General features: G+C 46.8%; 1 protein-coding gene across 1 annotated transcript in view; it reads left to right on the top strand.

Annotated features, from left to right (window-relative positions):
• The window catches only part of LOC137430368 (anoctamin-7), a 75,069-nt gene that overhangs the window by 23,628 nt on the left and 36,701 nt on the right, over window positions 1-14,740 (top strand). Inside the window, exons 13-14 of the mRNA XM_068121191.2 lie at window positions 931-1,029; window positions 4,190-4,292. Coding sequence (XP_067977292.2) covers window positions 931-1,029; window positions 4,190-4,292 — 202 coding nt within the window. The remainder of the gene's footprint in view (window positions 1-930; window positions 1,030-4,189; window positions 4,293-14,740) is intronic.

Here is a 14,740-nt window from a genome sequence, read left to right as displayed (position 1 = left end):
TGTATCTGATGAATAGATAGGTCGGTCTTCTGTGATAAAAATGCATTGGGATATCTGATGCCATATCCCAGAGTGCCCCTTTAAAACCATGGCTTTTTATTTATATTACAAACCTTAAGTTTGTGTAAGAGTGAAATGGCAGGGTAAAAATGCAACGGAGTAACGTTGGGGTCATCGGACCACAAATGGATACAAGGTGAAGGGAATTAACAAACAGGGAACGAGGAGAGAGAGGATGGGAGGAAATCCAGCAACCTTTAATAAAAACAATGAGGTTAGGTGGGGTTAATGGGAATAAAAAATAACGTGGATAGAGGTAGGGAATGCTATGACATGAGAGGGTCAAGCACTGCTTGATTAAAATCCTGGAAAAAGGAGTTGTGCTTTATCCATTTCACCATTGAGTGATGGGGCCAACAACAATATATAGCAAGATATTTCAAAAAGTTGTGGACGGAATATGACAAAACTTGGTGAATGAGTTGGTTAGGCTACAAGAACAAACCGATTCGATTTTGGTTCAGGTCCAAATCCAGATCCGGCCTATCAGTGGGATACAAAAGGTAAACTGTTCAGCCTGGCGGAGGTATGCTCTCTACCAAGTGTCGTTCTAGTTTCTTAAAGGGATATGGTGCACCTCATTATCTTGTCATTTTGCCATGTCTATAGTGTGGGTTAATTAATTACCCTTGGAGGATTAAATTCATTACCATCCAGAGTGGTAACTGTTGTGTTAGAAAATGCACATAATATGATGAACATTCAACTACTCGGATGTCGATTCGTGGAAATTATAGATCGCTCAATAATTGCTCCGAGTACGGTATCGGGGTATGGGATATCGGGGTATCGGGTGGTTGCTATCCATGCAACAATACTGTATGGGTTTTTTGTTGGTGTTAACTGTCATTCCTCTGCTTGTATTTTTAGCTATCGGTGGTGATGATATTTCTTGTCACCGTCATCATGTATCGTGGAATCGTATCTGTTGTCATGTACAAAACGGGAAATGCAGTCCTAATGACTCAGGTATGCATTGTATAAATGAGCACAAAATAGATAGTTTCTAATGACTCGCATGGTTCTTTGTCATTTTTGGCAAACATCCTTTTGTGTGTGATTTAGATGTGATTCTCATTTATCTGATTTGTGGTCATTGTATTTATGTGGCAGTGCCTGGTTAAGGTATTTATCTGCTTTTTGATATCACGAAAATAACTTTGTTACATTGGGTTATTAAAAAAATGTTTTGTAATGATGTATAATTAGCTTCCATACATGGTATTGCTGGAAGCTTATTGTTCTTGCTGGAGTGGTTATTATTACCATCAAATGGCGACAGCCTGGTTGGGGCTTATTTTGTCCGTCCATCAATCCACAGCCTCTACTTGAAAATGAATGGACATGTTTTAATGAATAATATTTAGACGTGAAGTATTTCAAATTATTTTGGGATCAGGGGCAATTTGAAATTTTCATTATTGAAAAAAAATTTTTGCACGAAAAAATTGTTCAGGATTATATATGATTTATGATTATACACATATAGTCAGGTTCACTATGTCAATAAATTATATTTCCTTCAAAATCATGGTAGATTAGCAAACCTATACATTTTTGGAAAGGTTATAGCATAAGGAAACTAAAAATTAATGTTTACATTTAGAGAGATACCTGTATGGCGGCCATTTTGGATTTTCAAAATGGCCACTGTAAAATACATATTTTGTTCTATTTCTGCCTCTAATTACCCTAAAAAAAATTCAAATATACTAAACCTATATTTTCAGGGACAAGGAATCCAATGAAAGTATCAAATTAGTGCTATGGGGAATGGTAAGACACGAATCAAAGGTTTTGAATTGCAAAATACTGTCTTTATATTCGCGATAAGTTGCATAATCAAATACATGTTATCATTTTGTACAGGCAGTTAATAACATCAAAATGTGTCACAATAATTCATATCACCAAACATACACAGGCAGTCAGCAAAATCATATATACACATGCAGTCAGCATAACTTCACATCTACACAGGCAGTCAATGACAAAATATACACAGGCAGTCAATGGCATCAAACATACACGATTACAGAATATGCCATTTAGAGTTCGTCATCACTGTCCTGTGTGTCGTATCCGACAATATAGTCCGCATCGTTTTCACAGTCCGTTCCACACAAGCAAAGGTCGGTCAAATAATTGATTGGCAAATCGAATTGGTCGAATGGTCGATCGAATCGAATTCGATGTATCGAATCGAATCGAATCGATCAAATTGGTCGAATGGTCGATCGAAGCGATTGGTCGAATGGTCGAATGGTCGAATTGGTCGAATGGAATTGGTCGATTGGTCGAATCGAATTGGTCGGAATTGGCAAATGTAAACATTGATTTTCAGATTTTCCATGTAATAACGTTTCCAAAAATGTATAGGTTTGCTAATCTACCATGATTTTGAACGAAACAACATAGTGAACCTGACTAATACACAGAAATGCTCCTCGGAGACAGTAAGTTATTTAAAAGTTGTTTCAAATAAATCCACACCAATGGGATCATATAATTAACTTATTAAGGTTGCTTCTACTTAATCCAAATATACGTGGAAAATTGAAATACAGCCTCAATTTAGCTCTTTCAACCAGCGCAAGAATAAAAGGCTTCCTTTTATTTATATTTTTCTATCATGGTATTTTTACCATGGGCTTCAGGCTAGTTTATTTATACATACGTTACCATTTCCACTACTTATTTGTTAATTTAAATGTAAAATCTGCAGGTTAAGATGTGGTTGTGGGCTGTGTCCACAATGGAGGACTTGCATTCTTATTGTTATTGTATTGTTATTATCATTATTATCCCCACGCTTTTTGAAAAGAACGTGGGGATATTATAATCACCTCCACCTGTCCGTCCATCTCGCTATCTCCTCATAAACGGTTGTGCAGAAATTCACCAAACTTGGTAGTTATGAATATGGCACGGAGGTTCAAGATCTGAGTCATTTTTGGCCCTGCCTGCTGGGGTGGAGTCAAAAGGCCAAATGCCAACAATGCCAACAATACAGGCACATTTAAAAGGAAACTTTGTATATGAAATCAACATGGGGGTGAGGGGCATGAAATAAGTAATTATTTTTTGGATTTTACCCCTGGTTAATTGTTCACAGAAGTATATATATATATATATCGGGGCCACCTTTCGGGGCCATTTTTCCCTGCAGGGCGGGGGTTGGCCTTTTTTGGGCACCGTGGTCCCCTTTTTGAAGCAATGTTTTATGGCCGGATGCCCTTCCTGCCACCAACCCTGTTGGTCGCCCCTTGTGACACACAGGGAATTACCAGTGAACTGGTACTCAATTTGCCGACCTTAGAAGGATGACAGGCTGAGTCAACCCCCCTAACGTTAATTCAGCGATCGACCAGGATTTGAACCCAGGATCCTAGGATCCCAAGCCTGCACCCTAACTGCTTAGACAACGCCAGGCTTTTTAATTGTTCACAGGATTCAAAGGTTAAAATTTATATTTGGTTATTCCTGGTGGAACTTTCTGCCATCTTTCAGCTTTGCTTTAGGTGGGAATCATGGGGATTTGCGATGACACGCCATCGACTTCTCTCGACTTATTTTTGTTATTGTTATTGTGATTATTTATTACTAGCAGATTACCTGCCCTACGGGCAATCTTATTCCAAACGTGCAACGCGTTCTTTTGACACAATCCCTTTATTTGGGTGGTGTATAAGCAACGGACTGCTGCCTCAAATGTCAAGCCTGGCCAACCAGTTCGCAAAAGGCTTGGACCAAAAACGTTCTCTGGCCAACCCCGCAAGAACGTGGGAATAATTTTGGCTGTTGAAGGAAAAAGAAGAATATTGTTGTTATTATTATTTCTTACATCTTTGAATGTGCAGATTTAAAATGTACAAAGCAAGTCAAATAAACGTTTCTTCCATGGGAAAGTTGTGTCAAGAGCTTGGTCGTTTGAGACCCGCATTACTGTAAACGGTATGGTGTTTTAGCCAAACAGCAGAGCATCGTGAGTCTGAATTTGGACTTGTCTTTCATGTATAGTCTTTATTTTTTAAATGTTTCTAATGGTTTTTTGGATTTAAATGAAAATTTTGGATGCACATACTTTCCGTCCTAATTCTTATACAAGCCTGATATGCTGAGCGTGCAGGCAGCAAACATCGCTAACATCAGCAGCTCCATGGTGAACCTCATACTTATCCTGGTCATGGGCCAAGTGTACACATCATTAGCGGAGCAGCTCACTAAGTGGGGTATGTATAGCTGACTGGTTGTGGAGATCTGGTTCTTGGTTTCAAGGAAGTGATTTTTGTTGTGTTTTTCTAATTTAGTGATACTTTTTCCAGGCAGTATTTCAGTGCCCATCCTGCATTTCTATTGCATTTAATAACATGCAGTATGGACTATACACCACATATTGATCAGACCAAACGAAGTAAGCAGATACCCCTTCCCTAAAGGTCCTCAGTGAGCCATACTTTTATCCCCAAGATAAAAAACGGGGATATTGTAATCAGCTCTTTCTGACTGACGTTTCCTCCTAAACGGTTGGGCAGAAATTAATCAAACTTGTTATGATCACCACATGGCAAGAAGGTGCAAGAGCATTGCCATTTTTGGCCTCGCTTTCTGAGGTGTGGTCAATAGGTCAAGTACCGAAAAAAGGAATTATTGGCACATTTTCAAACGTTTTAAAATGACTCTTTGTAGTTTTAATCGGTATTGAGAGACACATGAAATATGTAACAATGCTTTGTATTTGACCCCCGGTTCATGCCCCCAGTGGGTGTGAACTTCGGCCCAGAGGAGTCAAATCGGGGAAAGACTTTTTTTTTTGATATTGGGTCATTCCTGGTGGAACTTTTTGCCATCTTTCAACTCTGCTTTAGGTGTGAAGCGTGGGGATTTGCGATGGCGTGCCATCGACTTCCCTCTAGTTTACGTGTGTGTGTGTGTGTGTGTGTGTGTGCGTGCACGTGTGTGTGTGCACGTGTGTGTGTCAGTCAATGGTCTGAGTACAACATGGTGATTCTACTGAAACTAGATTAGGTTTCAGAAGCTTGGAATGCAATTATCTTTTATTTTGCAATGTTTTTAGCAGGACCATTACATGTGTGTGTGTGTGTGTGTATATATATATATATATATATATATATATATATATATATATATATATATATATATATATATATAAATGAATTACATACAGTAATATATATATATATATGTATATATATATATATATATATATGTCGGATTGAGACTTAGGACTTGGGACTCAGAAGAACTCAGAAGAAAGGAGCAACGGATATATTTATTGGAACTCGAGTACTCAAGCTTGAGGACAGCAAAGTTGCATTGAAACTCACAAGGAATGACCAACAGTACAACAAGATGCTCTGAAATAATTCAATTAACATTGCTTTATATAAAGGAAAGTCAGGGGTGGAGTTAGCTCACAAGACACAGAGACAGAATGGGCTCATTGGGTCCCCCACCATAGTCCCATCCTGTTGTTCAGTTAATTAAAGGAAGTTCATCCAAGGCCAGTCATGGGTTAGCTTCTGATAAGGAGATGGTCAGCATTATGTGACAACATGTTTACAACTTTCTGTATAGCAGCTGGCCTGGGAAAGTACAAAGGGGAGTGGTCACTCGTAAAACTGTCAACTTGCAAGATAATGGCAAAAAACAGGAAACAGGCAAAGAGAGATAAGGGTTGCCTTCAAGGCCTGGAAAGGGGAACTAGAGGTTGCGCCCACGCAGGCCAGAGCACAAAGGCAGAGAACTCCTTATTAGGATATCACACATCCTCAATGCAGTAGAAAGAACTCAGTATCATGAGAGAGTACAGTAGCAAGTCAAAACAAAACATATAATTGGTTATACTTGGTAATTGGTAAAGCAGCAAGGATATACAAAGGGGGAGGGGCATTACAGCTCCCTACATACCGCCCTTTTGGATCTAAGATACAAAGTTATCTACGAGCCAATCAAAGGCCTTTATTTCAAACAAAAACAGAAAAATCATTCAACATATCACGCGAAGGCAGCCCCGTAAGAATGTCCCGTACCAAAGCACCACACAAACTCAGTAGGATGATTCGCGTCTGTATGTGAGTATGCAATGTAAGGCCGTAAAAGCAGAGTGATCAAATGGCACACAAAATCCACCAGAAGAGGTGGGAGAGAGAGAGAGTGTAACTAAACGTAACGTACCACACGAATACAGCCCAGTGAGCATGTCCCGTACCCAGTACCGCACAACGAACCCAGCAGGCTGATCCGCGGGTGTGTGGGTGCAAGTGGGTGTAAGTGGATGTATGATGTAAATCGGGTGTAGATGGGTGTATGAGGTGAGACCGTAGAGACATGAAGATCGAATAGCGCGCCAAATCCACAACGAAGACCTCTGGTTCCACCGGGGTCCACACCCAGGAAGATCTCCGACCCACCCTTGGTCCACAGAGGTGCAGCCGGACTCCTCCCCAACTGGAGCTCGCCCAGGCTTCCCCAAGTGAAATCCTTGTCGATCTTCAGCGCTCAATCGATATTCATGTTCATGAGGTCTCTTACGTGCTGGTGATCTGGGGAAGACACAACATCGTCAGTATCAGGTGGCTCAAACCTATGGCCATGAAATAAAGCATAACGATCCAAAGGTGGGAGAGAAACTTCCTTTGGGTCAAAGTCGAGATCGTCCGAGGCGATGCTGCTTGCTTCGCTGTTATTCAAGGGCGAATCTCCAAAACAATCAGACTCGGAACTCAGAGTATTTTCACGATCGAGTTCCTCTCCATCCGGGCTTGGGTTCACAGCTGGGTCCAAATCCCGAACTGGGTCAGTGGCGTTTAACTCACTGTGGGCTTGTGAGACATAAAGGTGAGCTCGTGAAACATGGAGAGGCAGAGCCTGCATTGAAACATAAACATCAGCCGGGGACCCTCGCAAGTGGCCCACATCATCATTGGTAACATCATCAGTAACATTATTTCCAGGTGGCGTAGGCCTGCGGAGTGGACGGCCCATAGTCATAGCCACGGCATGGCATATCGTGAAGAAACGAGAGGAATCCTTCAGGAAATCGTCGATTTCTTCTTCCGACGTGTCGGGGCCCAGTTTAAACGGCCTTCTGGTAGCCTGAAATGCTTCGAGGTCCGCATAAGTGTACTCGACATCATTATCGGTAATATCAGCAATGGAAGAACAATCTTCGGAAGCGAAGATCTCATTGTCGCGGCCCAGGGACTCGTTCAGGTCGTCGTTCCAGGATCCGCGACTGGCAGTTGAGTTGACAGCTGGTGTGTCATCCGGACCCGCGATCCGCTGGTCGATCATCACCATGGCCTTTTCCGGTGTCGTCTTCAGTGTCCATCCTGTGGAAAACTTCCTCACACACGCAAGGACTAAAGCCTTGATTATCACACAACTAACCACGATTCCAAGGACTATTGCCAAAGCGGTTAGTACCCACTTTACAATTGTGCCTGTCCACCCTTTGAACCAGTCGGTAAGCCACTGGTGGGAGGCTTCCCGATCCAAGCGATCCCTTGTCAATGAGTGAGCGCTTTCCCTTAACGTTATAATAGCAGCACTGACACCCTGTGAGGGGTCAGGAATAAAAGTGCAACATTTACCCTCAATTATCCCACATACCCCTCCTCGTTCTGCCAATAGCATATCTAATGCAACCCTATTTTGCATAACCATTGTACGCAGATGGACAACTGTGTCCAACATTTCGTCGTGTGCTGTAGCGGTGGCGTTGGCCACAGTTTCTAAGATTAACGCAATTTTGTCAATGCGGTAACTGTTCATGACCGTCCCAGCCCATGGGAAGAAGAAGCTAACGGCTTTCTCCCAATCAGCGCCGTGTAAAGTAGTGGTGTCGTCGTCGTGCCAATAAGTGCTTCGTTGTGTCCTTATGAGTGCGGTGGTATTATGCAAGTGCTGTCGCATTTCCATCTCTGGGAAAACTGATCCTAAATAGCAAATTCCTCCCCAATTATCAGGTAAATACGGGTAAGCTTTATTCCCGCATACAAACATGGTCCCGTGCGGGGCCACTAAATGGGTGGTCATGCAAGTGAGAAGACCTGGGATAGTGTTTGTCCCGTTTTCCCCTTTCCATGCCAACTGGAGGTGTGTGAGGTTATGCAAGGGCGAGCTTGTAACGTTCACTAGGAGCGTGTGTTTCCCTTTTCTCGGGTCCGCGGGAAGGGTATCTCTACACACGGATTTGCCTACCATTACTTGGCCCTTTCCTTCTAAGCAGAGGGCCCCCCATGCCGGCTTGACCCAAACCGGCGCCGGACGTTCCTCAAAGTGTCGGGACTGGATGGGGGGTGAATACTGGAAAACTCGTTTACACGCAGTTCCGTCAGAACCTTGGCTTGTCAGGGTTGTACTAATGCATTTGGTATCTAGTGGCTTCGAGCACAAATCATTGAGTGATAGGGGTAACACTACCATTGGTATGCCTGCTGTGCTGGTGCGGGGAAGGTGCATACACATCCAACACTGTGTCCTATTCTGTACTGTGGCCATATGCCGTGCGACCTTCCAGTATGTGTTCTCCTCTGGCTTCCTTCTTACTTCCTGGGCAGGAGGGGGTTTAATGACGTAGGCGGCACAACTAGGCCGGAATTGGTGTTGGGTATCTCCCCTCTTTTTGTTCCTTCTAATCAGCGTGCGCGGGGGCCATATTCCACATTCAAGTATTATCGTGGTGTGTGGGCCGACGAGGGCATGCGACAGTAGGAGAGTAGTATTGTCGATGCCCGTGCCCCATTGATATCCTGCGGCGGCGTGACTATTCACGGTCCCAGTAAACCTTCCATTTTCCACCTGTCTAACTTTAGTTAAGACTATGCGTGGGGTTGTCATGCGTGCCTGTGGTGTCCCATTGTGTACCACCATGGCTTCCATCCATCTTACAGATAACCACTTGAAATGTGTCTCCAACTCACAGCAATGTACTACTATCCCCTGTCCCCGGGGAGCCGTTATGTATTTGACGGAGTAAAGTTTAAATAACGTGTAGTTGTCGTGTCCTGGGTATTTGGGGAGATCCTCTCTCAGTGGGTTAAACTGCAGAAGCCTATCCTTGGCGGGGTTTGTTAGGCAGCTGCCCAGAATTCCCATCATCATGACCGTCATCGCCGCCCTTAGGAGACTGTGGTGCCCTAGACGGTGCATTGTCTTCAGCGGTGTGAGGTGTGGTGTCTGCAGCAATGTGAGGTGCGGTGTCTTGTGTGGCTTGTGGTGCGGGGATGGACAACTTACAATGGGTGGCGTGGATCCACGAAGGTTTACCCTCGCAGAAGACTGCCGTCGGTGTGACCAGTAGCACCTGGAATGGTCCCTTCCACCGTGGCTCCAAAGCAGCCTTGCGGGTGAAGTGCTTCACGAGCACCCAGTCGCCGGCCTGAAAGTTGTGGATGGCGTGGCCTATTGGTTCAGGCAGCGCCTCTCGTACTCGAGCATGGATGCTGCGTGCCACATTCGACAAGCCTATGCAAAATCTCAAAAGCATGTCATCCATTACTGGCAAAGCAAGGGTGGACATGTCTGTTGGTGCTGAAACGGGCAAGCTCATAGGTCGTCCCATTAATATTTCGTGGGGGGAAAGGCCCGTAGTGCGACCCGGGGTGGAACGAATGCTCATCAATGCAAGCGGAAGAGCCTCTGGCCACCTCAAGCCTGTGTCTGCGCAAAGTTTCGCTAGTTTATTCTTTAAAGTCTTGTTCGTTCGTTCCACAAGTCCTGAGGACTGTGGGTGGTAGACGCAATGGAAGGATTGTTTAACGCCCAACGCCTTCAGAATGCCCTTAACCACCTGCGCCGTGAAATGGCCTCCTTGATCTGACGAAATTATCTGGGGAATGCCAAATCTGCACATAAAATCCCGCACGAGGCGCTTCACTACTGTCGGAGCATCGGATTTGACGCATGGGTATGCTTCGACCCATTTGGTGAACGTATCTACGATTACCAACACATAGCGAAACGACATGCTTGGTTCCAATTCTGTAAAATCGAACTCGATAGTTGCGAACGGCCCACTAGGCGGGGGTCGTCCCCCATCATGTGCATGTCTCGGTGGCGCCCCTCTATTGTGTTGCTGGCAGACCACACACGATCGGCACACTTCGGATACAATCCGTGACAGTCCTGGCGCTGCCCAAGTGTAGTCTATCTGTCCCATCACCCCCCTCTGGCACACATGACCATTCTGATGAGCCATGCGTGCCAGCCAAGGCAGTAAAGCCTGGGGTGCTATAGGTTTTTCATCAAGGGTCCACATTTCCCCTGGCCCAGGGCGTATCGCTCCTCGTTTGAGCCAGACCTCGTGTTCGGCCGTCGGTGCAGCATTTTGCAAATTCATGATATCGTCCTTAGTTGGTGTGGCGGGTGGTCCCGCAGTCGGTATGTCAGCAATCTGTGCGGCTGTCTTCTGTGCTCGTGTCACCATCGGCATGTTGCGTTCTATCTGTTGGTTGGCGGCCTTTCCTGCCGCCTCGTCCGCCCTTGCGTTGCCCCGGGCAACGTCAGTGTCCGCCCTTTGGTGGCCACGACACTTAATTACCGCGATAGCGCGGGGAAGTAAAATGCTTCGGAGGAGCCCTTCTACCAACGCGCCATTCTTTATCACTGAACCGGCAGATGTGAGAAAACCTCTCATCTTCCAGATGGCTCCTTTATCGTGGACTACGCCGTGAGCGTAGGCCGAATCTGTGTAAATGTTGACGGCAAGACCTTCCGCCAAGCTGCACGCTCTGGTCAAGGCGCACAGCTCCGCCTGCTGTGCGGAAAATGTAGGTGGAAGACGCCCGCTCTCTACCGTTTCGCTATCCGAGCACACGGCGTACCCGGACAACAGAGACCCGTCCCATGCGCGCCTAGCTGATCCATCGACATAATATATACAGTCGGGGTATTCTAAGGGATTGTCCTTTAAATCCGATCGCACCGTGGAGACTAGCTGCACAACGTCGGAGCACACATGAGGTTCGCCCTCCTCAGGAGTGGGCATCAGTGAGGCTGGGTTGAGCGTCGTGCAACGTTCGATCGTGATGTTGGCTGCAGTGATCAGTGCGGATTCGTATTGCATTAATCTAGTGTTAGACAAATGCTGTGTGCTTCGCTGTGACAACAGCGAAGTGACGCAATGTGGTACCCGTAGCGTTACTGGGTGTCCCATAACAATGTCCGCTGTTCTTTCTACTGCGTACCTGGCCGCTGCCACGGCTTGCAAGCACACTGGAAACCCTTGTTCGACCGGGTCTAACTTTTTACTAAAGTAGGCCACCGGCCGCTCCTTATCCCCATGGGTCTGTGTCAAAACTGACTGGGCGAAACCTCCCACGGCGTGAGTGTAAAGGGTAAATGGTTTCGCATAATCCGGGAGTCCTAATGACGGTGCCGTAACCAGCGCCTGTTTCAGCCCGTCAAAACATCGCCTCAATTCATCCGTCCATATCAATAGGTCCGGGGCATTTGATTTGGTCGCCTCGTACAGTGGTTTAGCCAGCAGCGCAAAATCAAGTATCCAAGTGCGGCAATATCCCGTCATACCTAGGAAGCGCAGCATTTGTCGTTGCCAGCGAGGGCGAGGCAGCTCCATGATAGCGGTCACCCGTCCAGCATCCAATTCTCGTTTTCCATGCGAAATGGCGTGTCCCAAGTAAGTTACAACCTGCCGCACAAACTGAAGTTTTGGTCTGCCTACTTTGTGGCCTTTGGCCGCCAAGGCCTTTAATAGGGCCAAAGAATCCATTTCGCACGCCTCCTTTGAAGGGGAGCAAATCAACAAATCGTCAACGTATTGCAGCAACACTGACCCTCCCTTCAATTCCACATCCGCCAGGTCGCGGTGCAGCGCCCGGGAAAACAGAGTGGGGCTATCTGAAAACCCCTGAGGTAGTACTGTCCAAGTATACTGGCGCCCCCTATGGGTGAAAGCGAACAAGTATTGTGACTCAGGCGCGATGGGCACAGAGAAAAACGCAGAACAAAGGTCGATGACCGTGAAGTATGTTGCGTCCGGCGGAATTGACATCATGAGGGTTTCTCCGTTTGGAACTAGTGGGTGTATGCCCTGTATCACCTTGTTCACCTCCCTTAAATCCTGTACAAATCTCCATTTGTCCTTTGACGGCTTTTTAACTGGCAAAATTGGTGTATTACATGGGCTGTTAGTTTCTACGATAATCTTCTGTTCCACTAGGGATTGAATCACTGGTGCTATGCCTACGTCGGCCTCAGGTCGTAGCTTATACTGTTTTACGTTTGGCAAGCGCATCCCCGGCTGCACTGCTATCACTAGAGGTTTGGCGTCTCGCATCCGTCCAACCTCACCGTCGCTTTTGGGCCATAAATTGTCTGGCACCTCCGCTAGGAGGTAATCCGACTCACCCGGGTCCGTCAGCACTGCCCTCATGGCATAGGTGCCTTTGGGGGGCAACTCTGCCTCTTCGAACTTTCCGTCCCTCCGTTCTGCCTTAATGTCAATTGAGAACCCTTCACCGTTTTCGAGCTGTTTCAAAGTCCAGCGGCCCCTCTTACACCGATAACCATGTAAGGGAACTTCTCGTAACCTCCCTACCATCCAACCTACACTTTCCGGCGGCCACCCTTTGGCAGTAGTGAGGGTAACATGGGCGACCGCTCCTTCGGGGTATTGGGTCAGCGCATGCTGACTCGGGGTTAGGACTACCTCAATTCCTATTCCCTCACGCCCGATCCATACCCGTGACAAGTGTAGAGGCATCCATTCGCCCAGCTTTTCCTTAACCCTTTCCCGGTAGTTCTCGTCCTCACCCGTTGCATCATAGTACGCAGTGCAATGGGGTGGATTATCCTTTAAGTCCTTTATCGAAATTTGGTGCTGTTGCATCCAATCTCGCAGCACTGAACTGTCCAAACACACATTATCTATGATATATGTCCAAGCAGACAAAGCCCCTGGATCCAAGCGCCACCAATACGCGGTGGGGCCGGGACGAGCCAGTGCCGTCATCAACAAGTCGCGTTTAGACTCCGCGACGTCTACGAAAACTCCCTCCTCGGTACATGAGATTTGACAGCCCAAACGGCACAATAAATCCCGTCCCAGCAAATTCGTCGGGGCGGTAGTGGTCATCAAGAAAGCATGTTTAGCCTCCAGCGGGCCGCATGTTACTCGCACTTCCTCCGAAATAGGAAGCGCTTGGGGTAAACCCGAAACACCCAGTATTTGAACGTTCCTGGCCGTAGGGCGCAAAGAGGGCAATTGCCCCTTGTTAATTGTGCTGCGAGTCGCGCCCGTATCTACGAGAAATTCTAATTGTCTTCCCTCCACGTCCAACATCATGGTTGGTTCCTCTGCCGGTGTCATGGTCAAGAGAGGACACTCCTTGGGCGACTCGCCAGCGTCCCGTCAATAGGCCCCTCTATTGTATTGGGGCTGAAACCCCTTACGAGCCTTTGGGCAATCACGTATCCAGTGTCCCATCTGCTTGCAATAATGGCACGGTTCCTGCGGAACCGGTGGTGCGGAGGGCATAGGTCGTCCTTCTACGGCTCCCCTTCCGCCCTGCCTACGTTCTGGCGGCCCCCAAAGTGACTGGTTCACTGGTTGCCACTGCGGCGGACCCCGAGGCGGGGCCCAGTTCCCCCTTGGTCCGTTCTGCATCCCACTATTGGGGGGTGGTCCGGGGTTTTGGAGAAGGGGTCTTGGTGGATACCAATGTTGGGGAGGGGGCCCTTGCACATTCCAAGTTTGAGGGTTTTGAGGAGGAGGGGGGAGAGGGGGTGGTATTGTCCATTGTTGTTTTATTTCGTCCATATTAATTAGTCCAAAATCTTCCTCAGTACAACCGTCGCGGTTTTCATTTTCGCTGTGGATCCACTCTCCGTTGGGGAATTGGCCCTTATAGAAAAAAGGATAACAACTCCTCCTATGTTCCTCTGGACCTCGAACAGGTCCCCACTTCTGGCACTGTTCGTGTATGTAGTTCTGACTCTGATCCCCTTTTTTATTTTGGTTAAATTGAGCCCGTTTCTCCTGGACAAACATTTGCAATATTTCCTCCTTAATATCCTTCTTCTCCTCTAGGGAGGAGCCCGGGCATTGTTCCAGTTTGTCGCATAATTCGTTGGTTGTCATTCCCTTCCAGCCGAAGAGGACGGTCTGTACCTGTTTCTTTAACACCGGCCGAAGCCCCTCGATTAGATATTGATTTACCAATGGTTGGGGTAGCCCTCCCAGCTGCATCGGACCCAGTCCTCCCCAGCGCGCAATGGCCTTTTCCAACCTTTCTCGGTACTCTCCAATTGGTTCTCCTGCCTTTTGTTTTATGGCCCCGATCTTTCCCCAATCCGGACCTCCTGCTGGCAACAGCGCCTGCTCAATAGAATCTAGCAGCAGGACCTTTAGAGCATCCCATTGCGCTTGTGTTAACAGGGGGTTTGCACCAGCCCTTGGGTCTGCCACCGGCCAGTGTGCTCTTTGTCTAGCCCTTTCCCATACCTTGGGTGGGAGCACGGACACTCCCATATGGGTTATGTCTCGATAGTCGCACTCGCCATCCAAAACCCAATTCGACATGGTCGGCACTATCTGCCGTGGATCCTCAATAAGCAAATGTTGAATCCTTGCCCGCATTACAGTTAAAGAGGATTCTTTCCAAGGTACTCTTTCCCGAACCCCATGACCTGC

Source organism: Myxine glutinosa, chromosome 6 (genome assembly GCF_964187855.1).
Source record: "Myxine glutinosa chromosome 6, kmMyxGlut1.1, whole genome shotgun sequence".
Classification (NCBI taxonomy): domain Eukaryota; kingdom Metazoa; phylum Chordata; class Myxini; order Myxiniformes; family Myxinidae; genus Myxine; species Myxine glutinosa.
The sequence above is the reverse complement of the archived record's forward strand: the minus strand, read 5'-3'. Positions and strand labels throughout refer to the sequence as shown.